The sequence below is a fragment of the Phaethon lepturus genome, unplaced genomic scaffold (genome assembly GCF_000687285.1).
Source record: "Phaethon lepturus isolate BGI_N335 unplaced genomic scaffold, ASM68728v1 scaffold32465, whole genome shotgun sequence".
Lineage (NCBI taxonomy): Eukaryota > Metazoa > Chordata > Aves > Phaethontiformes > Phaethontidae > Phaethon > Phaethon lepturus.
Genome location: NW_010538929.1, coordinates 7,230 through 34,793, shown reverse-complemented (window position 1 = coordinate 34,793; position 27,564 = coordinate 7,230). Strand labels below are relative to the sequence as shown.

General features: G+C 40.6%; 1 protein-coding gene across 2 annotated transcripts; it reads right to left on the bottom strand.

Annotated features, from left to right (window-relative positions):
- Window positions 1–314: 314 nt before the first annotated feature.
- Window positions 315–27,362, bottom strand: LOC104620685 (6-phosphofructo-2-kinase/fructose-2,6-bisphosphatase 4). Of its 2 annotated transcripts, XM_010286978.1 has the most exons (15): window positions 27,250–27,362; window positions 23,460–23,556; window positions 20,988–21,054; window positions 19,719–19,793; window positions 18,881–18,937; window positions 18,436–18,557; window positions 16,607–16,814; window positions 15,884–16,030; window positions 15,195–15,299; window positions 13,363–13,492; window positions 12,938–13,000; window positions 9,806–9,870; window positions 1,783–2,038; window positions 908–994; window positions 315–385 (listed from the first exon to the last, which is right to left on the bottom strand). In XM_010286978.1, exons 1-13 carry the CDS (start codon window positions 27,359–27,361, stop codon window positions 1,979–1,981), a joined length of 1,308 nt encoding a protein of 435 aa, XP_010285280.1. In that variant the 5' UTR covers window position 27,362; the 3' UTR covers window positions 315–385; window positions 908–994; window positions 1,783–1,978. The 2 variants fall into 2 exon arrangements, with proteins under 2 accessions (XP_010285280.1, XP_010285279.1); XM_010286977.1 differs by lacking the exons at window positions 315–385; window positions 908–994; window positions 1,783–2,038 and adding an exon at window positions 6,420–6,581.
- Window positions 27,363–27,564: the final 202 nt, after the last annotated feature.

The following is a 27,564-nucleotide window of genomic DNA, read 5'->3' as shown; positions in this document are numbered from 1 at the left end:
TTAACAACTCCTGGGCATGGCTGGATGATGGAGGTCCGGAGGAGCGAGAGCTGCCCCACGCTGAGCACACGTCAAATCAGGAGGGGAAATTACTTCTACATTTGTGCCATGAAGGTGGCCTTGTTAACTACACATCGATAAATTAACTCCTCTGAGCAGCGTTGTGTGGTCTCTCTCCTCACGCAATAACTACGGACACAGCTGAATTAATAAAGATCTGAAATGGGCGTCACCGAACACGTGGATCACACACACAAAGCTTTAGACAGCAGCGCTTGAAGCAAGTGTTTCTGGTCGTTCCGTACCCTATGCATTCCTCATCTGAAATGGAACCCAGCGATACGGTATGGCTTACTTCCAGAGCTGAATATATTGCTGAAATTAGCTTATTAAAACAAATCACAACAGCAGCACATTATTTTATAAACCCTGCACAAACAAAAGACAACTTAATCCTTGCCTGCAAAACTACCTTACGAGAGCCTGGTATTTCACACAGGAGTTGAGAATTAAAACAGAACAAAACAAAAACAAAACCACACACACACAAAACACCCCAACACAAAAACCATAACACCACACATGGTAAAAGCTCAATTAACTGAAGAGAAGTCCTTAGAAAAAACAGTCCAACTACCAGAGAATAGTCCTCCTCATGTCAGAACTAGAAGCCAGCAGCAGTGCTGGCAGCTCCCTTCAGTTGTCTGGTAACACACGTACAAAATACACATTGATTTAGTACAGTTAAAAGGTCATGGCCTCAACAAACAGAAAATTCCATTTTTAGCACTGGAGTTTCACAAGGTATAAAAGAGCAGCAAAGAATTGGGATGGTGGAAGATGCTTAAAAACAACACAAAAACACTCAAGGCAGGTGTGCCACGTTAAAAATAATTTCAGAATTTACCTGTTGTTTTTCTTGCATGAGCTGTTAGAAGGGTTAAACTCCACCTAACCTTTCTGTACTGTTTCCTGATATACGTATTAAAAGTGGCTATAAAAGAGAAACATACACTTTTATGTTGCAATTCATTCCAAAAATTGCCTAAAAACAAAAAAATAAAAATCACAGCATTAACAAGACAAGCAGCTTCTGCAGCCCTTGACAGTCTGAATCCTTTTCCCCTCCCTTCCAGTCTCAGAAAAGCTGCTCATCCTGTCCTGCAACTGCAGCAGAAAGGACAACACTCTCTCTCTCTCAATTCATTACCCAGGCTGCTAGCTGTACTCACACTCACGTCCCCCACTTAATACTGTGTCTTCCACTGCCTTCCAAAATACAGCTGGCCCCTGGAAAACGTTAAGATCTTGCTAAAACAGCAGAATCTTTCAGGTAGCGAATCTAGCTTAAATGGTTTTGTTTTCCAAGGGGAAAGTCTCGCCATTTCAGAAAAATTTAAGTTGTGGCTGGCAAACCAAAGCTCCATTTAAAACACAGAGAAGCTATCACAGCTGACAGGCTTTCCCATTTAAAGTAGTTTTGCAACATGAAGCCTCCAATGCTCAAAATGTAGAATTTCACGTATGTTAAATACGCCATCAAAAAACCTCCATGTAGTTCTAGGCAATCATTCACAGTAAAAAATAAGAGGAACTCTTAGAAAAACACTTCAAAAAGAAAGTAAAACCTCGTTAAAATCTGACAGTAAAATTGACATGGGCAATTAACCACCTTGCAGTATCCACAGATGAACAACATAAACCACTGAAACTGCACAAATTTACATACAAAAAATCTAAAACCAACTCTATTCTGCCTCCCATAAATCTTTTTACCGATACCTTTCGGCACTGGGAGTTATCCAGAACTACAGGTTTTCTCCGAAGAAGCTGAATCACATTCGAAATGTCTTAAAGTGAAGGGGAGAGGTGCGTTCGTTCCAACTCGCTCAGCGACGCCTTCTCCGTTCTCCTAGACCTGAGCTGCTACTTCATGCTCTTGCGTCGGAGGAAGGGCTGCCGCCCCCGAGCACCGGAGCTATAGGTGGTTAGGTACTGTCCGCAGTGCTTCTTCCCTTGACCGATCCACACCTACATTCTGCAAATTTAAAGACAAAAAAAAAAAAAAAGAGAAAAAAAAATGTAAAGCAAGGTGTCTCATGGTCTGCCGTAGTTTTGCTTAGCACATGGCTATTACCAAGGTAAAAGGCAATTTGCAAATACACAAGGCAAAAGATGAGCAAGCTTTAATGCTTATTTCCTCAAAATGTTTTGTAAAACACAAGGAAAGGTCCCAGCCCGCGAGCAGAAGCCAGAAGCCAAGCTTAGACCTCGTCCCGGCCGCTACGCGCTTCGCAGAGCCCAAGTCCCTCAGACACCTAAAGCAGGCTCTCCGCTGCCAGTGAGAAAGAACCTCTACGACACGTATTACACCAGGTCTGGTAGGACCATCAGTCTCTGTACATCATATGCAGGTCACAATGTTACGTTTTTTAGGACTTTTTTCCCTTTAACCACCACTTTTAACCACATTTTTCTAACGCTTACAGTTCAAGAGAAAACAAAACCACACAGCAAAGGTCATAAACCACACAAAAACTGATAAAATCTGGAGGGAGGGAAGCCCATCTCTCCCTGTTTCGAGCACACTCCAGGAAATGATTCCGTAACACCAACAGCTATAACGCTAATTCTGACCCTGTCTGTAAGCAGCAAAGTCCCTGGAAGGACTCTGAACAACTCCCTGAAGATCTGGTAACGTAAAAATCTTCCCTAAAGAGCTAGAAACATAAAGTTTAAATGCACTTCAGGATACACAGGCACGCTGGCAGATGTCACTCTGATCTCAGATCATGTTTCAGTGGCTTTATAACCACATTTAGTAACTTTTACTTCCAAAACAAGTCTTTTCAGTCCAACTCAAGGAAAGGAGAGCCCCACTAGCACACTGCGAAGCGGACTCTGGGCACATGCTCTCAGAGAGCACACGTACAACTCCACCAGTCAAAACACATCAACTTGAACAGTCATTCCCCTCCCCAACCCCAGTTTCTAGGATTTTCAGCCACTTCTTATGGAAACAGGAGATACAAGCAGTACTAGGTTTGATTTGCGGTTGAAGTGTGCCGACGTCCCTTCTGCCCTTACCAATTCTCCCACATTAGCGTCAGCCCTTTCCTTTCTCATCAGCCTTCAAGCCCTTGGGCAGATCACCCTGTTTTCCACCATAAACAGACCTCACCAAGGCTTCTGAGAACACACACACACACACACAAATGCTGCTGGGCACGGTCGTCCAAGTCCTGGGAATCTCTGCGCCCACCAGCACACTGCCCAACCCACTCCAACTTCTCTCTTTGAAGGAAAGAAAAACCACCACCCTATTTCAGAAAGAAGCATCTCTTCTGCAGCAAAGGACACGGCAAAAGCATCGGCATCTGCCTAAGAACACGAGGACTTGGCGAAACAAGTCACACGCTGCGTGACCAAAATGGAGAGAAAAACACACCACAAAACCTGCTGGCGTTTGTTTCATTTGTTTGTATTTTTCTTAGCAACTGATGCAACATACCCAGAAATTCTTTGGGACTGCAGAGATGTCTCCACAGGCAATCCAAGAATGTTTGTTAAATTCTTTTAAACTGAGCATCTGCTGTTGATTCAAAGAAAATTAAATGGAGCATGAAATGGAGCATCAATATGCAGGAATCCAGAGGTACTGGAAATTAGTCCACAAGCAGCAAGAACTTGATGGCTGTAATATGAAACTAAAAGGAAATAAGGTGGTCAGGACAAGGCCTGATACAGCTTATTTAAGTCAGGGAGAGGTATCAGATGAAAGCAGCATCTTAGCAGCTCAGACAGACCCAAGAGGGAATATCAATATGTAGCCAACGAGTTGAAAGCAGGAAGTCTGAGTAAATGTGAAGGGGAAAAGGCTGCAGAAGCAAAGCACACTGAACTGTCACGCAGACAAAAGAAAACTCCATCTGGGATAAACACACCCTAGGGCTTATTAGACAAATGGAACACCTAACTGCAAGGCCAGATGAACTGAGGCTTATAAAGGGACTAATATCCTCATTAATGGTAAATGGATTCCTACTCTGAGGAATCGTGTTAGATTAGATTACGGCGGCTGGGATTGCACCCACTTCCAGAACAGCCCTCAGCATTGAGAGAGAAGAGTGCTGCTGCTTGGAAAGACGACCGAGGTTTTAGCCTTGCTTTTGGGGCCAAAGGTGTCCCTGCAATTGTTCAGCACTGCCCTACCGAAGCACAGCTGGCCACAACCACCGTCCTGGGAACAGTACTACCCACTGCTACGCACCAGCGGCAATGCGGTCTGGAGAGCCCGGGAAACACAGGAGTGGGACTAAAAACACCACACTCCTTTTTTAAATACTATTCCTACCAAGGCATATGGGCACTCCCTTGGTCAGCCCGGGCAGGGGCTCGCTGCTCCTACGCCCGCCCCCCGAGGAGGCTCAGTGGGGCAGGATCGGTCTCGCTCTGCCTCGCACAAGGGTCCATCTCACCCAGTCCTCTCCGGGAAGACTCACGCAGACTAACTCGAACACACTCTCATACCACTGTTCCTCCTCTCCTCATTACAGCCCCCCCTGCTTTGTGCCTTCCCCCCCGCCCCGAGCTGACTCTCTCCAGAAACAGTGTGCTACAGGTTTCTGAACAGGACAGAATCTGCCATTTCACTTGTATTTTCATTAGCTACATGCGCTCTTCACAGCAAAACAGCAAGATTTTGCAAGAAGACTCCTCTAGGGAAGAGGGCTCTGAAGGACACAGGAGCCACAAGACAGCCGAGGCAGATGCAGTTAATAAGGACTCTGCACAGTTGAACAACCAGCACAGGCATAAAGAGAGAAATAAACAGCACAATATAAACTATGCAAGTCCTATCCGCCAGCCTTCCCTCAGCAAGCTGTGCCCCAAACCGTCGCTGCCGCGTCCCACCCAGCATCAGGCCTTGCTTTTACTAAGAATATCAGCCAGAGAGGACTCTTAAGCAATCCCGCCCTAATACGAGACCCCTTACGAGTGCAAAACTGCTTTTAAATATCCACTCCGCTCCGTTGCGCCCATCAGCACAACGAGCGCTGTGCTGAGCAAAGGCAACAACGGCAGCAGCAGCCACCCCAGGAAATCAGGCTGGCAGCAGCTGGCAGGGATGGAGGGTCCTGGGCGCTTCTGCCGCTTCCTCTCCCTCCCCAGCTTCCACTGGCCACGCAGCAGGCGAGCCCGGCTTTCCTCTCCGGCCCAGTTCCTGCCCCTTCCATCTTCCTCCTCCATTTCCTCCACCAGCCCAAGCTATAAACCTCTGTAAACTTCAGTGCAATTTTAGAAGTACAGACATGTAACATGTTTTTCCAAAATCCCAGTTTTGGAAAAACATACCACCTGAAAAGCCTAACAGATAAAAGCGTTCCATGCCACACCACTCTTGTTTACTTTCAGAACTAAAAGACCCCCTCAGAAAACGGTTCCAGGACTCGGCGATTTCCTGCCCTCCTTCCCAGACGCAGTGTTACCTAAGCACAGATGGCACAGATGCTTCCCACTGCTTCGCTTTGCCCACCGTAACCTGTGGGCAGAAAAAGGAGCCAAGACATGGCACCGCATCTCAAACAAGCTGCAGTCTTCTCCAGCCCGTGAAAGGATTTTCTGTAATTCAGGATGCATAACCTGCTGGTTTGAGATCCTGCACATACTGGAGTCACAACCCAGCTACAAAATCATCAGGCTAACTCTGCTTCCACCTTCTGCAACCGTCAACACTGCTTGTTGTAGCCTAGATAAAATCTGGGTACAAAACATACGGAGTAGAGCTGCAAACACTCAATTGCCCACGTCCACACAAGAAGCAGGAAAAGAGGAAATCTAAAATCACTTCTGCCGGCAGGCAAACCCTAAAGCCTAGTTAATGCAGAACAGCTGTTCAGAAAAGTCGTATATTAAAACCCACTTATACACATTCCTGTACCTTGCGTAATTGTTCTGGAACAAAATGAAAACCTACTACCTCTTCAAACAGCACATCATTAATTAGCACATCTAGAGAGCTATAGATCAGCAGGATTAAGGTTTTACAGTAACTATGGATTGTTATTTTATGCTACATAGCAGTCCAATCACTCCCAAGGGCACTGAAACAGATAATACTCGTGCCTAGAAAGCAAACTCCAACTTTTTCTTATCTCCCATAGGATGTTTCATGGCTTGCATAAACACACTGCAACTAACATTAAATGATTGCTGGCTGTTACAATAAAACTTAATGCTGGAGGATTTTTAATTTATAGCAGTTTACAAAAACAGCATTCCAGTGACAGCCAATCAATGTTTGATAACTCATCCACAATAAATTAATCAGTGCAATACAGTTTTATTGTGATTTGATCATTTTTTCAAAGTCATGCACTGTACAAACATTTGGTTTAGGTCTTGGGTTGGGGTGGGGCTTTTATTTCAAAGTGATTGGAATGATTAGTTTTTCGATATATTTTTGAAGTAGTAGGATGAAAACAGCACCCCAAGTTCGATAGTTGATCAGCACACAGGATTCACTGATGAGCAGGGACTGTTACAAGAGCGTCCTCGGGAGGTCTGGAAATGTCTACATTCTGTGTAATAATAAAAATACAGAGGAGAACATTTATCATGCAGCAGTAAGGGCAACAAAAATACCAACCAGATTCCCTCACAAGTACACAGCTGCATTTACTTAAAAGCAGAGATTTTTTTACCCCCCCACCCCCCCCCCACGCCCAAGAATGCAGCAGACTTACAGCTGGTTGCTGTCCCAGAACTACGGAAAACATATTTACAGTAATTGCTGATCCCATGCTGATAATATTACCAAAAGCTCGAGTCATTCATGTTTAGGAAGCCTTTTACAGGCCCAAGCAGGAATCCACTTAAACACTTGTATGTGTTTCAGCACATACCCATCTGGCAACTTTCAGTGCTTTGTTGAACTGTGCCGTATACTTTCCCAAGGCAAGTCTTTAACGTTTGTGTTATAGGCAGTGTACTACCCTTGACAAAATAGAAAAATCTTTTCCCAGACACCTTAACCATTCAAGACCGATCACACCAACTAGGTATCACCTCATTTTGCAGGGGCTGTAGAAAGAAAAAATTACATTCAACGCAGCAAATCATTCAAAACCAAAGGAAACCAAACCACTAAGGCAGCCAAACACTCACGCTAGGAAGCACAGCTCTGAGTGCAGCCGTGCAGAACCAGGCTCAGGAATCAATGCCTGCCATGGTACCACCTCATGCAAGTCCCAAAGACCGTGCAATCAGTATTCTCCCTTCCACCAAGAAAGCAGGCTATGTTCTGAACTTCCTTCCAAGGTCTTGATCTAAGATTTGTCACATTTTAGGCCAAATCATTGCCTACTCTTCAAACTTCATGCTGACGGGCTTCATGAGTCTTACTTGTTTTACATTGTGGTAAGCAAATTCAGCTTTCAGTCAACAGCGCTCTCCCCTTCACCCCACAAAATGAAAAAGGAGACCTGGATCCCTTGCTACGAGTGCTCTCCCTATCTGTCATTCCGAAAGACAGACGTGCAAAGTAGGCATTTTACCCCAGTGCTTGTTTTTTGTCCCAAAGAGGCAATCCAAGCAACAGCTAGAAATTCCCCTGAATTATTTTCAGTAAAAAGACTATAGACTCCTTCATTGGAAAAGGTCAGGAACTTAAGCCGCTACAATGCTGACAGACACAAGGCTTCAATCCACTTCAGAGAAATCATCACCAAACAATGAAGTTTACACATGCTGTAAATAAACACTGTAGTGCTTTGCCTGCATTTCTGCAATGTGAAAATAGATGCTTTCAGCCAAAGCCAAAAAGGATTGTCTGCACTCTTCTCAAACAAGGACTACCAATTACTTGTGGAGGCACCGAACAGCATACTGGCCAATTCTTAATCAAACAGTTTCATTGTTTAACAATGTTGTTATCTGTGATGCCGTATTTAATTAAATGCTTTGACTTCAATAGACTAGTTGAAAATTTAATTTTACAGAAGTAATTAACATTTTCGTAGGTGATTTAAATGAAAGCTTTTGAAATTTTCGTAGTCCTCTGAGCAGCATTTAAATGCAAACAGGATCAACTTAGTCCTTCATTGAGCCCTACTAAATGAACAGCGTTTGCATCACCCATACTTCACTGCTTTGGGTTTCTTTGGTGGCAGAGGAAGATAAGTGTTTGGGGGTTTTTAATAAAAATGCCTCTGCTCCTTTTTTTCTTTTTTAAAATTTATTAACTAAATTCATTTCTGTTCTAAACAAACAGCTTTGTGTCTTTGAGTCCACTGCAATGCAACTGGATCTGCATGATCTCTGCATGCACCTGAAATACAGCCACTCAACACCAATGTCAGTATGGCCACATCACTTGCTAGACCTTTTCAGAGCCACTTGGTGATTCAGGCAGAGCTTTCCCCCTCAACATAAACACCTTCGGTTAGAGAAGTCGTTATTTCCAACAGCAATTCCCAAGACACTTTAGCAAGCTGTAAATTCAGCACCAATATTTCATCAGCCAAACTAAAGATGTTCAGTTGATCTACCTTCTTTAACGCAGATAACCTAACACCTGCTCTAAGACATCCTCATCTATTTTCACCATGCTTCTCCAAGACTTTTTAGGCACTGCGAAAGCAGAATGGATTTCCTAAAACTAACAAAATGAACACAGATACAGAAGTGGTAAAGCAGAACGACAAAGGAGAAAGGGGAACAGAGAGGAAATGCACAATACAACTACCTAATAGAAAACATCTTGGCTATGAATGACCAAAAGTCAGTTATTTTCAGAACTCAGAATAGACAAGTCATTAAGACAACACTTCTTTGCAGACCTCCAGCATGAATCCTGCACAACCGCCACAAATGTGGCATGAAAGTCAAGGTCAGGCATTTTGTGTTACATACCTTACCGAATACACACTTATAAACACACATCACTACATTCCTTTTCACCACAAACCACTGTTCTGAAAAGCACCGCAAACAGCCCTTTTTTCTCACGTTATCAAACTGACTTCTAATTCACTGGTAGGCATGGCTCATAACCTCAGCAAGGAATCAGTGCCGTACCTAGCAGCATTAGCATGAGGATCTGCAAGGGAACCAGAAATTTTCAATCATGACACATTTTACGTAACTTTCATAATGCAACACAGGAAGAGCTATGCGCAAGCAGCAGAATCAGCCTAAGCTCATGTCAACGTTAAGGAGCAGACAGAACCGTGTGCCTGACAGAGGGAGACTACCAAAGCCGCCGTGGACTGACATCTTCTCTCCACTTACATTTTACAAATACATCCAATTTCTTTTTCCCCAGTTGTCCTGCTGTATCCCGAGACCTAGTCCTCCTCTCCACCTTTGGCTTAAAACACAGGTGGCATCATCAATTCGTCTTTTTCATACAGCAATGATCGCAGTGATGGAAAAGCTGATGATTTCATTATTTACTCTCTCCAAAATAAGCGTGGCATTCATAACAATGTACTTTTTGACTACACCCCACTTCTGCTGAATGACAAAGCCTGGAAGCACTTTATACAGTTTTTAGATTGATACCATATCCTCAAATTCTCATTCATTTTTTGATGATAAACTACTCCAGCTAGAGCTCATATGCAAGATAAATTTGCTCAATAAAAAGGACCCCCCCCCTCAACAGCAAATCGGTAGTAAAGCTTGATGTGCAAAATTAGATACGCTCAGCTGAGTTATCAAATAATTTCTAACCACAAGGACAAAGGAAATCAGCTCAGATAGTACATTACGTCAAGTTCTCTCATCTAAAAAACGTTCTTACCTCTGGTTTATCTCTGTGTGTGTTTACAGCTTCAACATTCAGGAAGATAGATTCTACTTTACACCCTGTTGATAGAAAACACATTTTTAGAATTGGTTTGCTTTAAAAATGAATTCGTAGTTGTTGTGGTGTGAAGAAAACCAGCTCTATCCTGGCTGAAACCAGGAAAATAGTAAAGATGCAATACAATTTTGAATGGGTGAAGCTTCATCACTTTTCCCTTCTGATTTGTAATAGAATCTTCCAAATTCTGAATAGCTAAAGCTACTGGAATGAATCTATTCCACCAGGATTAATATAATTTCTAATCTGATAATCCATATCCTGTTTTCATCTTATCTTTATCATTATTTTCTTTGAAACAAATTCCCATTTTTAAACATACACGAACAACATTCAGTCAGAAAGTTCCTATGTGTAACTTCTTGGGTTTTTTAAACCAATTCTTCGAATTTCATTGTAATGCAGAAGATAAATGTTCCTCTCATTTTTTTAAAACATGAAAATGATTATGAGAAGGTACACTGTGTTGTTAGCAACCCCCATTCCTCTACACATGCAAAACACCCAGCTAAATGGAACTTTAAAGTTGATTTCTGAAAAGGAACTTCTCTTCACCCAAAAATGGAAAACTCCAGAGAAGTAAGTAGTAGTTGTCTCTTATGACTCTAGTTTTTAAAAGGTATACAGGTAGTATAAACTGACGCACTTAAGAGAATTAGTTACTCAATACACTGAGGCCACGCCATTTAAATCAACATCAAGCTGCCAAACACTACCTTACCTCACATGAACATTACTTTTATAAGCTACCATTACCCTACACAACATTCAAGAATAGTCAAATTCCTCTGACCTACCACGGAGTCCATCTTCTATCACACATAATTTTTCAGATTTTTCTGCTCACTTATTTCCTAAAGTCACAACACCCTCCATAGCATTACCACATGCCAGATAAAAGTGATTTTAGTCTTTCCATTGAAAGCCACTGCACTTTCAAAAAAAACCCCCAAAAATATAAATTAATAGGGCACATATTTGGCTTTCCTCAGGGCAGCCTTTTCAGAGAAACCCCATTTGTCATGAACACTGTGAGCACACGCTGCAGGAGGGCCAGCACTCAGCAAAATAGTCAACAAGAAAACAGATTTTAAGGGGGAACAGCACACATCTCCCACTAGAATAGCACGCTTGTCATCCCTCTGCTCACAGACCCGTTGCAACACCTGACACCAAGCAAAAGCAAGCTCTGATCCCTGATGCTGGCCACTACTGAGGAGGACACGCTTCCACACAGACCTCTCAGTCCGTACCGCTAGCTGAGTTTAAGACATGCCCCCCCCCCCAATTATAGAATGGAAAGTTTTAAATATAAAGGGACCCAAGTTACCCCACTATTAATTGTAATGTGCGTATTCCCAACTCATTTTTAGTGACTATGCGCATGTCCTGAAGCTGCATCTTGCTGTAGGCATCTCTCCTGCGCGCTCCCACACAGACCACTGATACACTGGATTGTTGGGTAAAAGTCTAATTTATCCCAATCCAACTGTCAGGCCATAACAGATGTTCCTCTACTAAAGATCAGACGTGTAAGGTGGGAATGACGCAAGCTTCAAACGCTAGAAAGAGCAAACCCCTACGGTAGGTGTTACCCCAGAACAGGATTAGCTGGAAGGTATTAAACACACCATGTTTGATCCTGCATCCTGCCTCACTGGAGCCAAGTGACACATCAGCTTGAAATAATGCTATAGAATACTAGTTTATACATAGTTTACATTTTCAGATGGTCAAATTCCAAGAAGCAGGTCAACTGAAATGTGCTAATCAGACATACGTATCAAACACTTGAAAAAAGAACCATGGCATTTCTTTCACTGAAGTCAAAAGGACAGGGATGGTATTTCATACCACTCTTTTCCCCTTCCTCATTTAGTAGGTCAGTAAACACTGCAAACATCCAGGCTCTCTTTAAATTTATGAACACTCAACCTCCCACTTAAAAAAAACACAGGAACAAAAAAAAAACCCCCACCCCAAAACAAAAACCTCTCTGTGGAAACATGCTGAGACTAGCAACTCAAGGGAATCCATTTTCCAAAAACTGACCTTTTAACAACAACAACAAGAAAAGTTTTAGCTGTTTTAAATCTCTATTTTCAACACTCCAGCTTGTCATGCAAGGCTAGAACGCCAGATGTCACCAAAGCATAGACGGTTACTGCTTACTGTAGGACGTCACTGCAATTAGCTGCGAAATCTCAAGAGATTTTTGTCATTTATCTACTTCATCTCAACTTTATTTGAAACGTAACAAAAAAAGAAAGTGCAGGTCTAGACGGCTATTTTTCAAAGCTGATAATCAAAGACAGCTTTGCATTTCCGATTAATAACTTGACTACCATTTTTTGGCAAGTCATTTCCTGGTAAGCGGTGCAGATAGTTCTCTTTGTCTATAAATAATCTTCTGAAGTGTCATGAGGTATCAGAAGATATAATTAAGTCATCACTTAAAGAAAATTAACAGCAGGCACGTGTTAAGCTGAGGTTGAAACACACACAAAACTTAATTAGCAATCAGCCTAAAAGCCAAGAGGTACATGCTGCAACCCATACACACACTGTACAAGCTAGCAGCAAATCTCAGTTAAAGCCCCTGAGCTACACACTGATAATAGCTGCTGACAAACGTGTGCCAACAAAGTAAGTTCATGTGGTAGCATGAAGGTCCACAAAAAAATACTTCAGGAGAAGAGAACAAAGTTATTTAAGGTAAGAGAAACATCCTTTGTAAGATGATAAACCTACATAAACGACGGTTTGCCCGTCTCCTAAAAAGCAATACCCTCAATAAACAACGAAATTTTACTCTATCAGACACATGTAAATGGCATGGGTTTTCCAGAGGAATTAGTGAAATAGAGCACCAAAGATGAGCAAATATTAACCAAAGGATTCACTGACTCTAACAAAGCTGTACAGGCATACATGCAATGTCAAACCTAATTGTTCAATTCTCTTTTAAAGCAAAATAAATTAAAAATGTGTTTTAATTTACATGTTTCACAAACTTTACTGATGACACAGAAAGTACAGTTAGACTTATATATACTTAATACTACTCACCGTAAGCCACTGGGGTTAGCTTTAAGACAGTATGCAGCGGGCACTTCAGGTAAGGCAGTTGTTCTGAGAAATTGAACAAGTTACATATCAAATACAGATTACAAGAACACTAACTTTTCTATTACATTACAGGTCAACCACTTAAAAGCCTTTTTTTTCTGAGAGTATATCTGTTTTCTTTCCTAGCATGCAACAGAGATGCTATTCAAACAGAGCAGAAGAGCAAACATTACAGCATTTCAGGTGAGGAGCAGCTCAATAAAACCAAGTTTCACATGTGGGTCAAACAAAAAATTACCCTTGCATACTTGCCTAGCACAACCACCCCCTGATGATGAAGGAGATTTTTAGAACCTACTGTTTGGAAGCTTAATTAGTAATTTTTCAAAAAACAGACTATTTGTAATGTATCAAGGAAGACTCACCTGCAGGCTTGTCAAGAAAATATGCAAGCAAACAGCGCATGACAGCTTGGTGACATATGACAAGCACATTTTCCTGCCTTTCAAGTTCCATAATTACCGGCTCCAGTCTCTGAACAAGATCTTCATAGGACTAAGTGGGGAGGAGAAATGCACAGCACATTAAAACGGGAAAACTCTTTGGACAGTGTATGGCTACAGAGTGGATCTTACTTTCCTATTAGTCATCTTCTAAATGTTGTATTAGTGCACAGACAAACACTGTAGCAATAATTTGCCTTTAATTCAGTAGACAGTCTGGGTCTTCCAGACTATCAGAGCATACATATAACAAAACAGATCTTCCTCATGGAAAAGCTTTATTAAATTGGTCACTATGATCAAGGATTTCCACAAAAATCCATAAAATTCAATTCACAGCATCTGCAAACGTACAGGTTAAGTCTTGCACATTATTTTCCATGCCTCATCTTCAAAAGCATCTCTCTTCCAAGCAAAAATCTGGGAAGCCAAGCCTACAGTCAGCACACAAACAGTTCACAAAGCCTGACTTGTTCAGGCTGCCCTTTGAAAACAAGCTTTGGGCTTGATGAACTGGTCTGGTGATGGCAGCCACCATCCCATCAGAAGTCACACAGGATTGAGGCTGGATTTCTCTTGCAACCTGTCCTGCACAGCAGGCCCACAGGGATCTGCTGCTGCATGTAAACAGCAGGATTTCCGCACGTGCATGCTGAAGTTAGTTTTCACATGCACCGTAAAGGCAGTCCCGCCGAAACGTGGCACGCGTTCATCTGGAGAACACAGCGCATCACCCAGCAGGGCAGGGAACGACCACAGCAGAAAGCCTTCACCCTGGTCCCAGGGCAGGCACGGTGGCTGCCCGGCCGGAAAGCAGCACCGCCGATCCAGGCCTTGGCAAGAGAAACCCAGCAGCCTCCAGCAAGGCAGTGCAAACCCCTGACAGCACCCCCGGCTCTCACCAGCGACAGAGGAACTGCCTTGGACAAACGACTGAGATCATCCCCTCACCCCAAGGCGATGAGACAGTTTGAAATGTTTGTCATCATCTCAGAAGATGGCATCACTTTGAAAAACAAACACTCCTGGTTCAAATAGCTTAGGAGAACTTTGCAGCTTAACGACTGCCTCATTAGTAAGACGAGGTCACGGCAAGAACACTGCTCTTATCATAAGCTGCTCTTAGCACAGTGATCACTCTTGACTGCTGAAGAAGGAAGACCACAGAGCTCCGCTTCCTCACCGCACCAACAGCAACGCAGCTGGTCCAATTACTCGTCTGCCCTGAATCCTAAGCCTTCAGCACCCATAGATGTGACCATCTGGTAATTGCTGCGCTGTAATGGGTTTGCTTTAGAAAAGCTGTCAGCAGGTTATTTTCTCAGAGGCAAGGAGTTTATTAAAGTGAAAGACCAATGTGGCTACAGATTTCAGCCAGAACTGCATGCAAAACAGCCATCACCTACAGCAAGGATGAACAGAAAAAGGCAATCTTGGCAGTATGTCTGCATATGCAGTAGTTAGAACCCTTGCAATCTTTCTTCCTGCTTCACCACTGCAGGACCAGCACAGAAACGATGCCCACGAGAACAAAGCTCTCAATTGTTTTTCTAATGTATTGTTTTATTTTTCAAGCCCCGAGTCAAATTAAAAGGTCTGGGCTCAATCCTTGCAAGCTCCTATGTGCTTTCCCCTGGAGAAAGGAACAACCTTCTTATTAATTTTGAAATTTCTTTTTTCCTTCCTAAAGCCAGCATGCATGTATTCAAGACGACAAGGAAGCCCTTTGCCTCAAGAGAGAAAAAACAGCATACCTCTCCTTTAGGGTATCTGTATCTGTATTTGTCTTGGTCTCTCAGTGCAAATTCAAGCGGGTAATTTTCCTGTATTTCTTCATATGTCATTTCTTCACACACTCCCTATGGGCAATAAAAATAATTAAAAAGCACGTATTTCCAGCAGTGCAAAAAGCAGATATCACTCTTAAATAAAAGCATATATAAATAACCTTCAACAATTTTATTTTGTTACTCTGACGCTTAAAGACAAAATTGTCACACATTATGAACAGGACACTCGGCTGGACTCAGATGTGGTTAGAAGGAATCATTAAATCCCTATACAAGTCAAGTTACATCTATGGGCAAGCAAGGTCACATTTTATCTGTTACACCTGCATACATATCTTACAGGTACAGCTGGAAGCACCAACTATCAATGCTTTTTTTCTTTCCAACCCTCACCTACGAAAAATTTCATAGCAACATGGCTTCTACAGGGGAATGTTTTACTGGGAAAGACAAGCCAAGAGTAAATTAATTATGGCAAATTCTAATAAAACGTTTAGCCTTGTTAACAGGAATTAATGACCTTTTTTTCCAGCCTCTAGGGCCAGCTTAAATGACCTTCTATCCCATAAAAGGCATATCATTACAAATTAAGTACTTCCTTTAGCCCTAGCAAACAAAGCAACTTCTCAGACATTTGGAGAAGAAGAACTTACTGCATCTATCTCATTCAAAACCTTCCACTGCTCGTAAGGCACTCCCAAGGCTTCAGCAGTCTGAATTGTCCTTTTCATCTGGCTGGTCCAAACTTTCAGGTCTTTGATATTTTGCTCATTAATAAATTGTGCCAAGCTTTTCGCAAACTGAAAGAAAAACCATAAGATACTTGACGAGGGCTCAGAGCCACCACACTCTGTTCAGTTTGGAACACACAGGCTCTAGCTTCTGTAAACTCACTACAACTTTTCTAAAAGACTCTGTCCAAGTTTTTGCTAAGAAATACAACATATTCCGCTAAGGCAAGAGGGACAGGGGAGGGAAAGAAAGGAGTACAAGACACCCAAGTGTTCTGCAATTGCCATCTTTACCTCCAGGAATTTTCCTTTCAGCTTTTAACTTGTGAACCTTCCCAATTATCCAACAGGTCAGGATTTTACAAAAATACAGTTAAAAATAAAGCCGTCTTGACAACTGCTTTGTGTTGTAGCATTAAAAAAAGAGTTTCAACAACAGAATGACAGTCAGATAGAAAAACATGTATCAAATCACGAAGTGTGTCCATCCAGTTTCCACTGCCCACACACACAACTAAAAAATCCGTCTTAAACACATTAAGAGGAAAAGAGTGTAGAGGAAGAAAGCTGTAATTACACAGCATGAAATGCACACATGCACAGCTACACACAAAACCCAGTCACACTTCTTCAGGAGGCACATACTTCTTTCCCCCTGACAGACAGTCCAGGATCTCCTCCTATTCTCCCTTTCAGATTGAGTTCACTTTCTCCATGTCGACAGAGGTAGATTGACCGAGGAGTCACGTGGATATTCATGAGGTAGTAGACAATCCGGCTCTGGATGTGATCCATTACTCTGTTCACAAGGTAACTTCTTCCAACATCCATGATTTTAATATAAGAAAGATCCCTTTCACAAACAAATCAAAAAGTAAGATTCCAGATAGTTTCTATTAGCACGTACCACAATCTTCCCACCCTCTCTCTCATTATAAAACAAAGCGGCAACAAACCAAAACAACAGACAAACTCTGAATTACCCACAGAATATGCATTAGTCTTAAGAAACAATGCAATACTCCAAAGGTACAGGATGAACTCTATTCCTTTCTTATGTAAGCTGCTGACATCACTTTCTTTTCTGTTCCCTTTACTCCCACTTTGCCTCTCAAATCTAGATCCTACTTGTGGGAAAAAACAGTCCTCCCACTGAAAGGAAGCTTCAGTAAGATATCCAGATATTTTACAATACTAGATATTTTTCTCCAGGTTACAAAAACTTCCCCCACAGCAAGTATTTGGCTGATAGCACTCAGGGGCAAAAGGCATGGGTCACTATTTACCCATCCCAGTTAAACCTTCCAGAAGAACTACAGCATCAGGACCAGGGACTAGCCTGGAGCAAGTAATTTTCTCAACCACTTTATCAACGACTATTCATTAACAGTACGGTTTTTTTTTACCCCACCACTACCTTCTCTCAGCATCAGGCAGGTTATAATTTCAATTTTCACGGTTTATCCTTTCTCATCTGAGCTATAATTTCAAAGTAGCATCTAGTTTAAGGGCAAAAAATTGAAAATAACCACTAATGGTTTCTACTGATGCATTTGAGACAGCACACCACAATAAACCAAGACAACTTATCATAAAAATGGATGTGATAAGAAGCAAGCATCATCACCTCATCTCTCATAGTGTTCTTTGGAGTTAATCATTACTATTTCACTCAGGCACAGCCATTAGGTCCATCACAGAAATTACATGGATGAGCTGATCTGACTGAACCAGCTTCACACTGCTTACACTCGATTACATTAAAATGCAGCACAGCCTTCACTATAGCACCTATCCAGAAACAAACCACGAGCATCTGGTGTGAGTGCAGCTCAGAATCCCACACTGAAATCCTGGACTGTAGCAGAAGAAACAGGACTCCTCCTCACACGGTTCATCCCTACCTTACTTTCATAGGTGTTGAAAATTGTGAATGAAAAACAGATGAATGCTTTGGCATGAGAGCAAATAATCTAACTATGAAAGCTTCTCATAGCCCTGCATCCACAAGATAATTTGCAAGCACAAGTAAGTTAATTTAGAAGTCATATTTTTAAGACTGATGTGTTCAAAATTCATCTTAGCCATGTCAACAAATGAAGTTATGCTTACAAATCACTCAGGTCTCCTCTACATACTAAAAAAACCCCAAATAACAACCACTACAGCTAGTCTGGTATAATTTCTAAATGCTGGTTCTATCCCAGCAGAATCATACCATTCTCCAAGTGGGAAAATAAATAATAATACTGTCTCAGAACAGATTCATTAGGCAACTTACCTCAAGCAAGCAAGCAAGCTTCCAGACTACACCCCCAGAGCCAACTCTGTCTAATTTGCCAAAGGAAAGAGAGCTCAAACCATTAAAAAAACATGACTAGAAAGCCCTAATCCCCAATATGGGATGCTCCATCGCCTAAGGAAACATCTTAAAAATAACCCAGCTGTGATCGCGGTATTATTTCATCACTCACTTGTCAAGAGTTTCATCCAATGTCTCATATGAGTTCTTGTAGCACTCTATTCTTTTCATGAAGTCTTCTGTTGCTTCATCATTACTACAATCAACATAGTCAGGACTACCCAGCTTCACTTGCTGTTTAAAATAAAAACAGGAGAGTAGTACATGAGTTTCTTTCCCTTTTTAATGGGAGTTTAAAGAAACAGGAGGGGCAGAACACAAGACAAAAACTTATTTTCTGGAAGTTAAAATACATGTAAAGCAAAAAAAGCTAATCTTCACAGAATTAAACTTCTGAGTTAGAACACACATGGGCAGGAAAAGAAATTAAAAGTGTTCCATTAATGGGAGCTAATGTTTTTTTGCTATGGGAACTTCTTATAATGTACTTCTAAAAATACTGAGCTACTTTAAACCTCTTCACTTAGAGCAGTTGAAGCAAACTTTTCTATACTCACCACAATGTTTGCAGCAATGACCTCTGGATCTACGCACACTGACTCAACAAAAAAAGTCTTCAGTCCAAATGGGAAGTCATATGTACAGAAAGAAGGAAGAAAGAAGATGCATTGAAACGCCTCTGGAGAATAACACACATGAGCAGCACGTTGCCCACTTCCACGCTAACCCCTTAAAGAGACATTTCTCCAGACCCTCTCACCACAAATTGTTGGTTTACCCTTTCCTGAAGTATCATGCTCTATACTATTTTTCCCAACAATGCTTAGAAGTGGAAAAATTTTGCAGTAAGAGAAGTTTAGGATGGAAGAGGAAGAAATAAATGCAGAGGATGCAAGTTCAGCCATACAAACGGTAACTAATGCTTCTGAAATAATAATTTAGAAGCCTTTCAACTAATGGAGTAGCCTCCCTTAAAGAGGTTTGTGTTTTACTGTCTCAAAGGTTTATGGTGACACAAGTTTAGAGGCAACAGAAGATTACTGGAGAACAGCTAAACGCAAAACAATCGCGGACAGAAGGCAGAAAGCCACAAAAAGTTTTTGGTTTGTACAGAACACAGAATTCCCTACACGTTTCTGCAGCAAAAAAACTGCACTAGGAACTGTATCTTAAATGGTTCTTGCTGACAGTCCGCTCAGAACTACAGGATGATAGAAGGGTCACTTTTCATCACAAACAATGACTGAGAACACAAAATGCTCTATTGACTAAACATCTAGGAAGGATGTGGCTTATGATAGTGCACTTCTTAACTAGGGAGTACAGGTAAGGGCAAAACTATCATTGCCTTACTTGCCCAGCCATTAGCTCAGTACTCTTTTGCTTTTGACTCACCTTATACCCATTTTCTTCACCAAATTTGTAAATAGTTTCTCTACGTTCTCGAGTCGTGTTTGTAGCGTCAAAAACCTAGGAATAAATACAGAGAAAGAGAGAGAAATTTAAAAAGCATCCTGGTCTGTGAAAAACACAGTGTTAGTAACAACAAAAATACAGGTTCAAAGTCCATCAGTGTAAGGAAAAGCAATGAAAACACTTCCACTTCCCTGTCAACATGCTCAACAGAAAAACAAAAGACATTCCTACTTTATACACATAATTTTCTAAATATTAAAAAGAGAGTAATATTTTGAAAGCAGTTGTAGCAGAACACTGTATTTGGAAGAAGCAACCAGAATTTAAGTGTAACACGTAACAAAGGACAGAATCTCCCTCCTGGTGCGCATCAGCATTAAGACTGATGCACGGGTTTTGTAGTGAACTTACGCTACACAAAAAAAGATACTGCAGCCAATACACTATGCAAAATGCAAGTGTAAAACTTTTAAAGGGCAGAAGATCTGCTAGACTTGTAAATGCTGCCCATTAATTACAAGATACATGCAGGCATTTTTCTAAGAACTTACATTTAGCTCTGAACACACCAGTGTTTTACCAAAGTATGAAGTCTGCCAAAGTATAGAGTTTACCTCATGTCCTCAGCAGAGCTTATAATTATAGCTAATGGTTCTCCCTGATTCGCTAGTGAAAACACCACAGAGTTGTGTCAGCAGTCTTAAGAAAAACGTTATGCACAAAATATCATTAATGTGAATAAACAACTTCAGTAGTTGAACAGCTTATGTTTTGCATCCCATTACTAAATAATCAGATATGCAGCAATTTACTTTCTCCTGCTCTCTTCAGAGACTTCTCATGTCAGTCACCCAATACCCAGGATGCTTTTTGTTCAGTAAGTCTTTACCTTTCACTTCAAACACTAAACAAATAGAAACACAAGTGCACCAAAACAACAGATGTGTTTAACAGTACATTATATAATGAGGAGAAAAAGGGGACATTTTTCTTAGTATTACCCTCTCCTCAGTTAACCCCTCAAATCACAAAGGCTGATGCTCAATATGGCATCATCAGCCTGAACTTAAGTGCTCCTTTCACTGCAGCAACAAGGCAGATGTAACATACAACTCCAAAAGAAGAGAAAAAAAAAAAATCTGATAAACTGAAGAGACATGGGAATGACTCGGGCTGTATCTTATCTATCAGACACACACTGTTTTGTAGGGAAGCATCTCAAGAATGTGTCTTCAACAAGAAACTTACAGCCACGTGCCCGTTTTCTTCACTGAGGTACTGTCGGACGTCATTCAGCGCTGCTAAGGCACACTGCCTTAAAAATGAAAGAGAGTAAAACTCAAATGCTAGTTAAAAGTAGTTTTATTAATGCACTTGTGCACCGTGATCAGAGTGTCCTGCAGATGTTAGGGTATGTCTCTCAAAATCATGTATTTTTTTAATCAGTCCCCCCCATGAAACCGGGGAAAAACCAAGCTTATACTAAGGAAATGTGGCCATGGCCATCCGCCTAAAAGAAGAACAGTCCAGTGCTCCTCTGTGCAACCGATGCAACTACACGACCACGGAATACCCATCAACTTTGCTGACCAGGATAAACTTTCACTGTTCTAAAGTAACACCACTGAATCATCCCTGCATAAACTGTATTCTTTTCCCAGTTACCTATTCATAGATATTTGCATCTTAATTTAATTCTCAAAGAGGGAAAAAAATAAATCAACTTAAGGCTTTTTATTTTGTAGCCCTAAGTTAAAGTGGATAGACAACTATTTTTCAGTAATCTACTACTTCTGTTTTGAACCGCTGCGTAAAAATTGCTTATGTCAAAAAAAAAAAAAAAATCTGTTAAAACAGAGTAAAACAAAGTTAGCACCAAGTATTAGGGACAGAGGTGAAAATAACATCCCATTGTAGTCATCAACCCAGTGGAATTAGTTGGAGACTGCTGAGGACACAAACACCAAAAAACCCCATCCCTTGACATACGTACTTGACACTTGTGTTAAATATGGACAAGAATAAATTCATTTGCAACTTTGCTATGTCCCCACCATTAGTATTATGATTTCTAACACACAAGTAATACTGCTGAACATTAAAACTCTGCACGATTTACTCATTAGTTGAGCAGAGCCCCATTTATTTCCAGTAAGTACAGTCTTTCTGCAGTACCAACATAAAATCTGTCCATCTCAACAGCCTTTCTGTGCATTACTACTCTATTTGGACTTCCAGGCTGAAATGCGTAACTCTTCTCTTACATTTACCATATTCTGCATGCACAGCTTTATCTTAAAAGAAAAATGATGGCTTTTCAATGCTGACAGTATTTCCACATTAGCATGGTTAATAGATGTCAGGAACTGAGATTTATCAGTCAAGTCTTCACTAAATAAATATAAACCCTCTTTACTCATTGCTAACTAGGCAGATTAACTCACACAGCCCATTTCATGTTATATTCCCCACCATTTAGCCTAACAGGTGACACAGAGGCATGTTAAAAGGTTTGGCTCTACCTCTAAGCAAAAGGTAGGGGCTTGCAAGGCTAATGCACCTCATATCTACTCTTTGGTCCCAAAGGATTAGGAGGTTTTTGTGCAAGTTGCTCTCCTTTGACATTAGCAATACTCAACTGCTGCTGAAGAGGAAATGGAAGAGAGGGAGAACAAGCAGAGGGACAGCCACAGAAGAAAGTCCAGATAGTAAGGAAGTCCAGACATTTTTGATGCTTGAGGTGAAGCAATTAAGAACAAAATACTCTGTATTTTAAGTAGCCTAAACAAATCGCATTTCCATTCCTCTAAAATTTCTGTTCCTTCTCATTTCATACTCTTAAGTGTTTTCCTGAACATATTGAAAAAGACAATGAATTGTAAAGAAAATCAAAAGACCTTCCCATTTATCTTCTGTAAGAAACAGGCAGCTCCCTCTTGCTCTGACCTTCTCTTCATTTACCCTTTCTTCTCAAGGTCTTTCCTCTATGTTAAAGCACAGCCTCTTTCCAGGCAAGAGGGGAGTCTTAGGTGCTACACCTGGGCACAAACGTTCATACTGGTGCTCACCTTGCTTTGCATAGTATTAGCAAAACATGGCAATTTTCAAGGCAGTGCACTGATTGACTACATGAAGCATCTGCACAGTGGCCAAAAAGACAATTTCAGGGAGAGAATAATAGTGTTCCATTCCCACTCATTTGAACAGATAATGACAAATACGTTCAAAGTACTCCAGGCAAAAAATTCCAGCATGTAAACCAAAAAGAAAAACAGTTATGTGGGTTTTTTGTTTCTTTCTGATTCACACAAAAGCTCTAAAATGGCATTTTAGAAATTAGACAGCAGAAAGCATCACATCTATTAGCTGATACCTTACAAAAAGGTAAGAAAAATAATAACTGTTTGTCAAAACTGCTTTTGTTTTGAGTGAAAATATCCTGGAATATCTGCAGGAATGACAGCAGTCACAGCCTACTGAAAGGTGAAAAGGAATCCAGTTTAGGTATTTACCTTCTCTGCATTTTTGATGCTTGACAGGAAACAATTAAAAAAAAAATATCCCAAATTTTAAGCAGCCTAAACAAATCACTTTTCCACCCTGTCTATGTCATTTCATACTTCAGTCTCTTAAGGATCTTCTTGAGCATACAAAAATGCAACTTAAAGCAGTCATTTTAATACAATTAGCATTCTGTAGCCGAACACAATCAAAACTTACTTCCTGATTTTCAAGCCTTCTTCATTGTCAGGCAGGAAGAATTCAAAAGATTTATACTTTTTCACCAAATCTCGACGATACTGACCAACATTAAATTCTGCCAAGAAGAAACCAGTATTAGTGGGAACTAACAATATTCACATAAAAAGGACAGAAGTTATGACAGCTTTGAAATGAAACTACCTGCAAGGATAAGATAATTCAGCATGTACAAAGTCAACCTATCATACTACTTCTTGTGTTTTGAGGGGGTGTTGCTTTGTTTGGTTTTATATACAAAGACAACAACAGATCATGGAAATGGAAGAACATTTGGGCTGTTGGGTAGCTTCAATGGAGTCACTTGACCATATTGCTGTCTCTGTCTGCCAGTTTGCCTGGACAACAAAAGAAACTCTTTTCCTGCTGTGCAGGGGTGATTTGAAGTCTATTCCAGTAGTTTACAAAGGACTACTAATAGTCTGGCTTTTTCTTCTGTGTACATGTGCAGTGAAACACTATTCTGACAGCACCTCCCAAAACTTTCAGCTCTTACTTAAGCAAGGAAGAGTTCTAAATAGGACGAACCAATCTTGATTTTGATACCTGAAACTTAAAATTCAAGTTGTGGAAACTTTATTTTCAGAACTCTGCTCAAACATTTCTATTCCTTAAAGATCAGTACATAATATTTCACAACCCCTGTTCCATTTATTTTTAAAAAATACTTAAGCTGTAAAAAAAAATTTTTTTTTTTTTTAATCAATCAGCATCAGTACTGAACATAATCTTACTGTGACCTCTTAACCGTGGTCAAAGAAAACTATCCTTATCTGGGCAAAGGTCAATAAAGTCTATGGCCGTACACGTGTCACCATATCGGATATGGGATTAGAGCAAGGCAGTTCTGTTTTGCCACATGGCAGACAATGACACTGTAGCCTGTTAACTTCATTCAACAGCTGGTCTCTGAGGTGCAATTAATGTTTAACTCATTTCTGACCTATAAGTTTTCTCTGTTGAACTGCAAAGCATTTCTTTCTAACATAAGATCAAACTGAAGTATTCTGTTTGAGAAGCTATCATGGTATAACTACTTGCCAGACTTCATTTCTGGAAAGAAGAAAATAAATAACAGACACAATTGCTGAGTTGTAATTAAGGAAAAAAGACATAGGATAAAAGAGCTGAACCATAAGCTGCTGTATATAGGTTGCTGTTGGGATGGGGGGGGCGGAGAATAAATAAATAAATAAATATTGTCTGTCCCCCCCCAAAGTCAAGTTCTGTTTGAATTCAACAATGTTGATGCAAATTTTTTTGTGGTCAACTATATGACATGGTTTATAGTACAATTCAGGTTATTCTGTGACAGGTTTAATGAGCACTGGCCATACTGGCTATATGAAAAGGTGGCTCCTTGTAAGAAAAACAGAAGATGCAAGAAGTTCAGATAGCCTGTGCCATCAGGCAATAGCCCTTTAAAAATTAAAAAAAATAAAAATTTCTTAAGAAGTAACTGTTACTGCAAGAGGGTCATGCACAACAAAGCAAAAAGTGCTATCTAGTGGGATGATCTTTAGCCCTTATTATTAGCATCCACCCCTGTGGAAAAGCTTCACAAAGCTAACTGGTGTAACTACCACACAGCCAGTACTATTCAAAAAAGCTTCTCAAATTCAGTATCTAAAAACCACATTGCAACACCATTCTATTCAGGCATCTAATTAACCTCATTTCCATCAAAAAGCCCAGACAGAAGTCCTTTGTATTTTTAACCATTTCACAATCTAAACGACAAGAGGATTTTGGAAGAAACAAAAGAAAACAGAACTGACAGCTGATATTATTGGACTAACATCAGCCCTGGGCTATCTACTTCTACCTTCCGTTCTTGAACTCTCCAGCTTGCTTAATGTATGTTACATGAAAAGATGGCATTTATCTTTTTTCTATTTTACATAATCTCATAATTTTAACCATCTGTCTCAGAGAGTAAGAACACTTACTATATTAAGCACACATACTAAATTTAAGACATTAAGGAGCCAGAGAGTAACAGATGCTAGGGCTACTCGATACCTATCATGTATCAATTTAGCCCCAATGGACACGTTAGGCTATGCGTCATCTATTCCCGCAGTCAGCGAGGTATTTTATATTGACTTCAGCTTCAGTAAAACTGCAGTACAAATGAGACCAACAACGGGAAGGGTCTGTGGTTTTCCAAGAAAATCCCAAGTCATCATTTCTAACAAAAACCATAACCAGCAACCTAGGATAGAATCTCATATGGCAACTTCATGTCGTATATTTTTGTAAAATTCGGAAGCAAAGCTGTAACTATTTTTTATTAAACACAGGCACATTATTTTCTGACGTGCTGCTCACGGTGGCCCATGGAACATCTCCTATAACTGAAGTAGACCACCCCTACCTATTTTACTGTAGTTGGGATATAGTCAACCAAGCATGAACCAGATGTGGATGATATCTTGTTTGTTTTTCAATACCGGACTTCTGCTTTTCAAAATCCACATAGTAAAATGCTCAACACAATGACATATATACATATCTGCATATATATATATGCGCTAGATATGCATCTAACACACAGGCATAGTTATATCGCATACATTTTATCACCTTGGATACAGGCCAACCTATTTAGATTGTTATTCCATTTCAGCCTAATGGATAAAACTGAAGACTCAAAATTTAATCTGACACTGCTCATCAGAAGGGTGATCTTATGCGAAAGCAGTCAAAATTCAAGTGATAAATAAAATCCTGTGAACTCTCATACTCAAACAATATAACATATCCTCTGTAACAGCTCATCTAAATAAAGCACGTTAGACAGTTTCTAAGAGCTTAAGAAAACTTCAACTCCAAAAGCTATACCCTAGAATCCAAACGCAGTTTAAATATAGGCCAGAACCCTTCATCTTGACTTCTTAGAGCTACTAGGAAATGTATCTCTGAATATCCAGCCAGAAGTCTACCCTTTAGTATGATCTAATATGTTTAATGTCATTTAAATTATTAACTAGTCATAACTGCAAAGCTACCATTGCTGCACCAGACACAGAATCACAGAATACTTTTTATTCTACAGAAAGAGAGGAAAAGGCAGGGGAGATGGCTGCTCAGAACCTCAAATGGACTTTAGGTCTTGTTTTACTTGTTGATTTGGGCCTGCAAGATACCGCAGGAGCTCAGAAATGAGGTAGGACAGCCACGTCCTTGGCATAAGCAATCTGAGCCATCATTTCCCACTCAAAGCATACATATAAAGTTCTAAAGAGAGTGATAACGAGTGTCCGGTTCAGTTCCTTGGGCTCTTAATATTCAGACAAAGAGCTGTAACTCATTCCGCAAATGCAGTTCAACAGAGTTACACAGAGAATTAGACCATTGCACAAAGTTCACAGAGAAAAGAAGATGGAGAAGCCAGAACTTTAACCCAGAATTGCTGACTGCTTGCAGAAAAGATTCCTTTTCATCCACACAAAGAAAGAGGAAGGAAAAAAGAAAAAAATCACAGCTGAAGAACAAAAGTGTTAAGGGACAAGGGCAAAAAGTTGATTTAGGCATCCGACAGAACAAGGAGGTAAATGAACAGTCACCAAAATTTGATTAATTAACATCTAAACGGAGCAGAGAGCCTGTGTATGCTATTACTTAACAATAAGTTAACAAACCAGAAGGATTTTAAGTAGTCAAACTGGGCAAGGACATACTGGGAATTAGGTTTATAAAACACCTGACATCAGCCCTATCCTTCTGATGTAAATGAAAATAAATCTACCTTTTGTAGGCACTCCAATCCAATTTAAATAGCGTGTCAGCTTCTTTGAGATGTAGGTTTTTCCTCTTGCTGGAAGACCCACCATGACAATCAAGGTAGGGCAATTGGTCATACATACTGAAACAGAAAAACAGAAAACTAGGATTTACTGTTAACATTCCCACAAAGCAAAGGCTTATATTGTGGTGGAAAATTACAATCCATGTGCTGAGGAAGTGACCGTTCAAGCAGCTCATGCACTGTGTCTCCCTATTTCAGGGGGTTTCTTCAGGAGTACGGTGGACCTAACCAGCTTTCTTAATGCTGAGTTGAATT

Coding starts and splice junctions, on each gene's coding strand:
- LOC104620685 (XM_010286978.1), bottom strand. CDS start 27,361: ATGACCAATTGCCCTACCTTGATTGTCATGGTGGGTCTTCCAGCAAGA. Junction 16,031..16,606: donor TGTCTGTCAGGGGGAAAGAA/GTATGTGCCTCC, acceptor TTTTTCTTTCAG/TTTGCGAAAAGCTTGGCACA. Junction 2,039..9,805: donor CACACAGAGATAAACCAGAG/GTAAGAACGTTT, acceptor TTAAATTTGCAG/AATGTAGGTGTGGATCGGTC.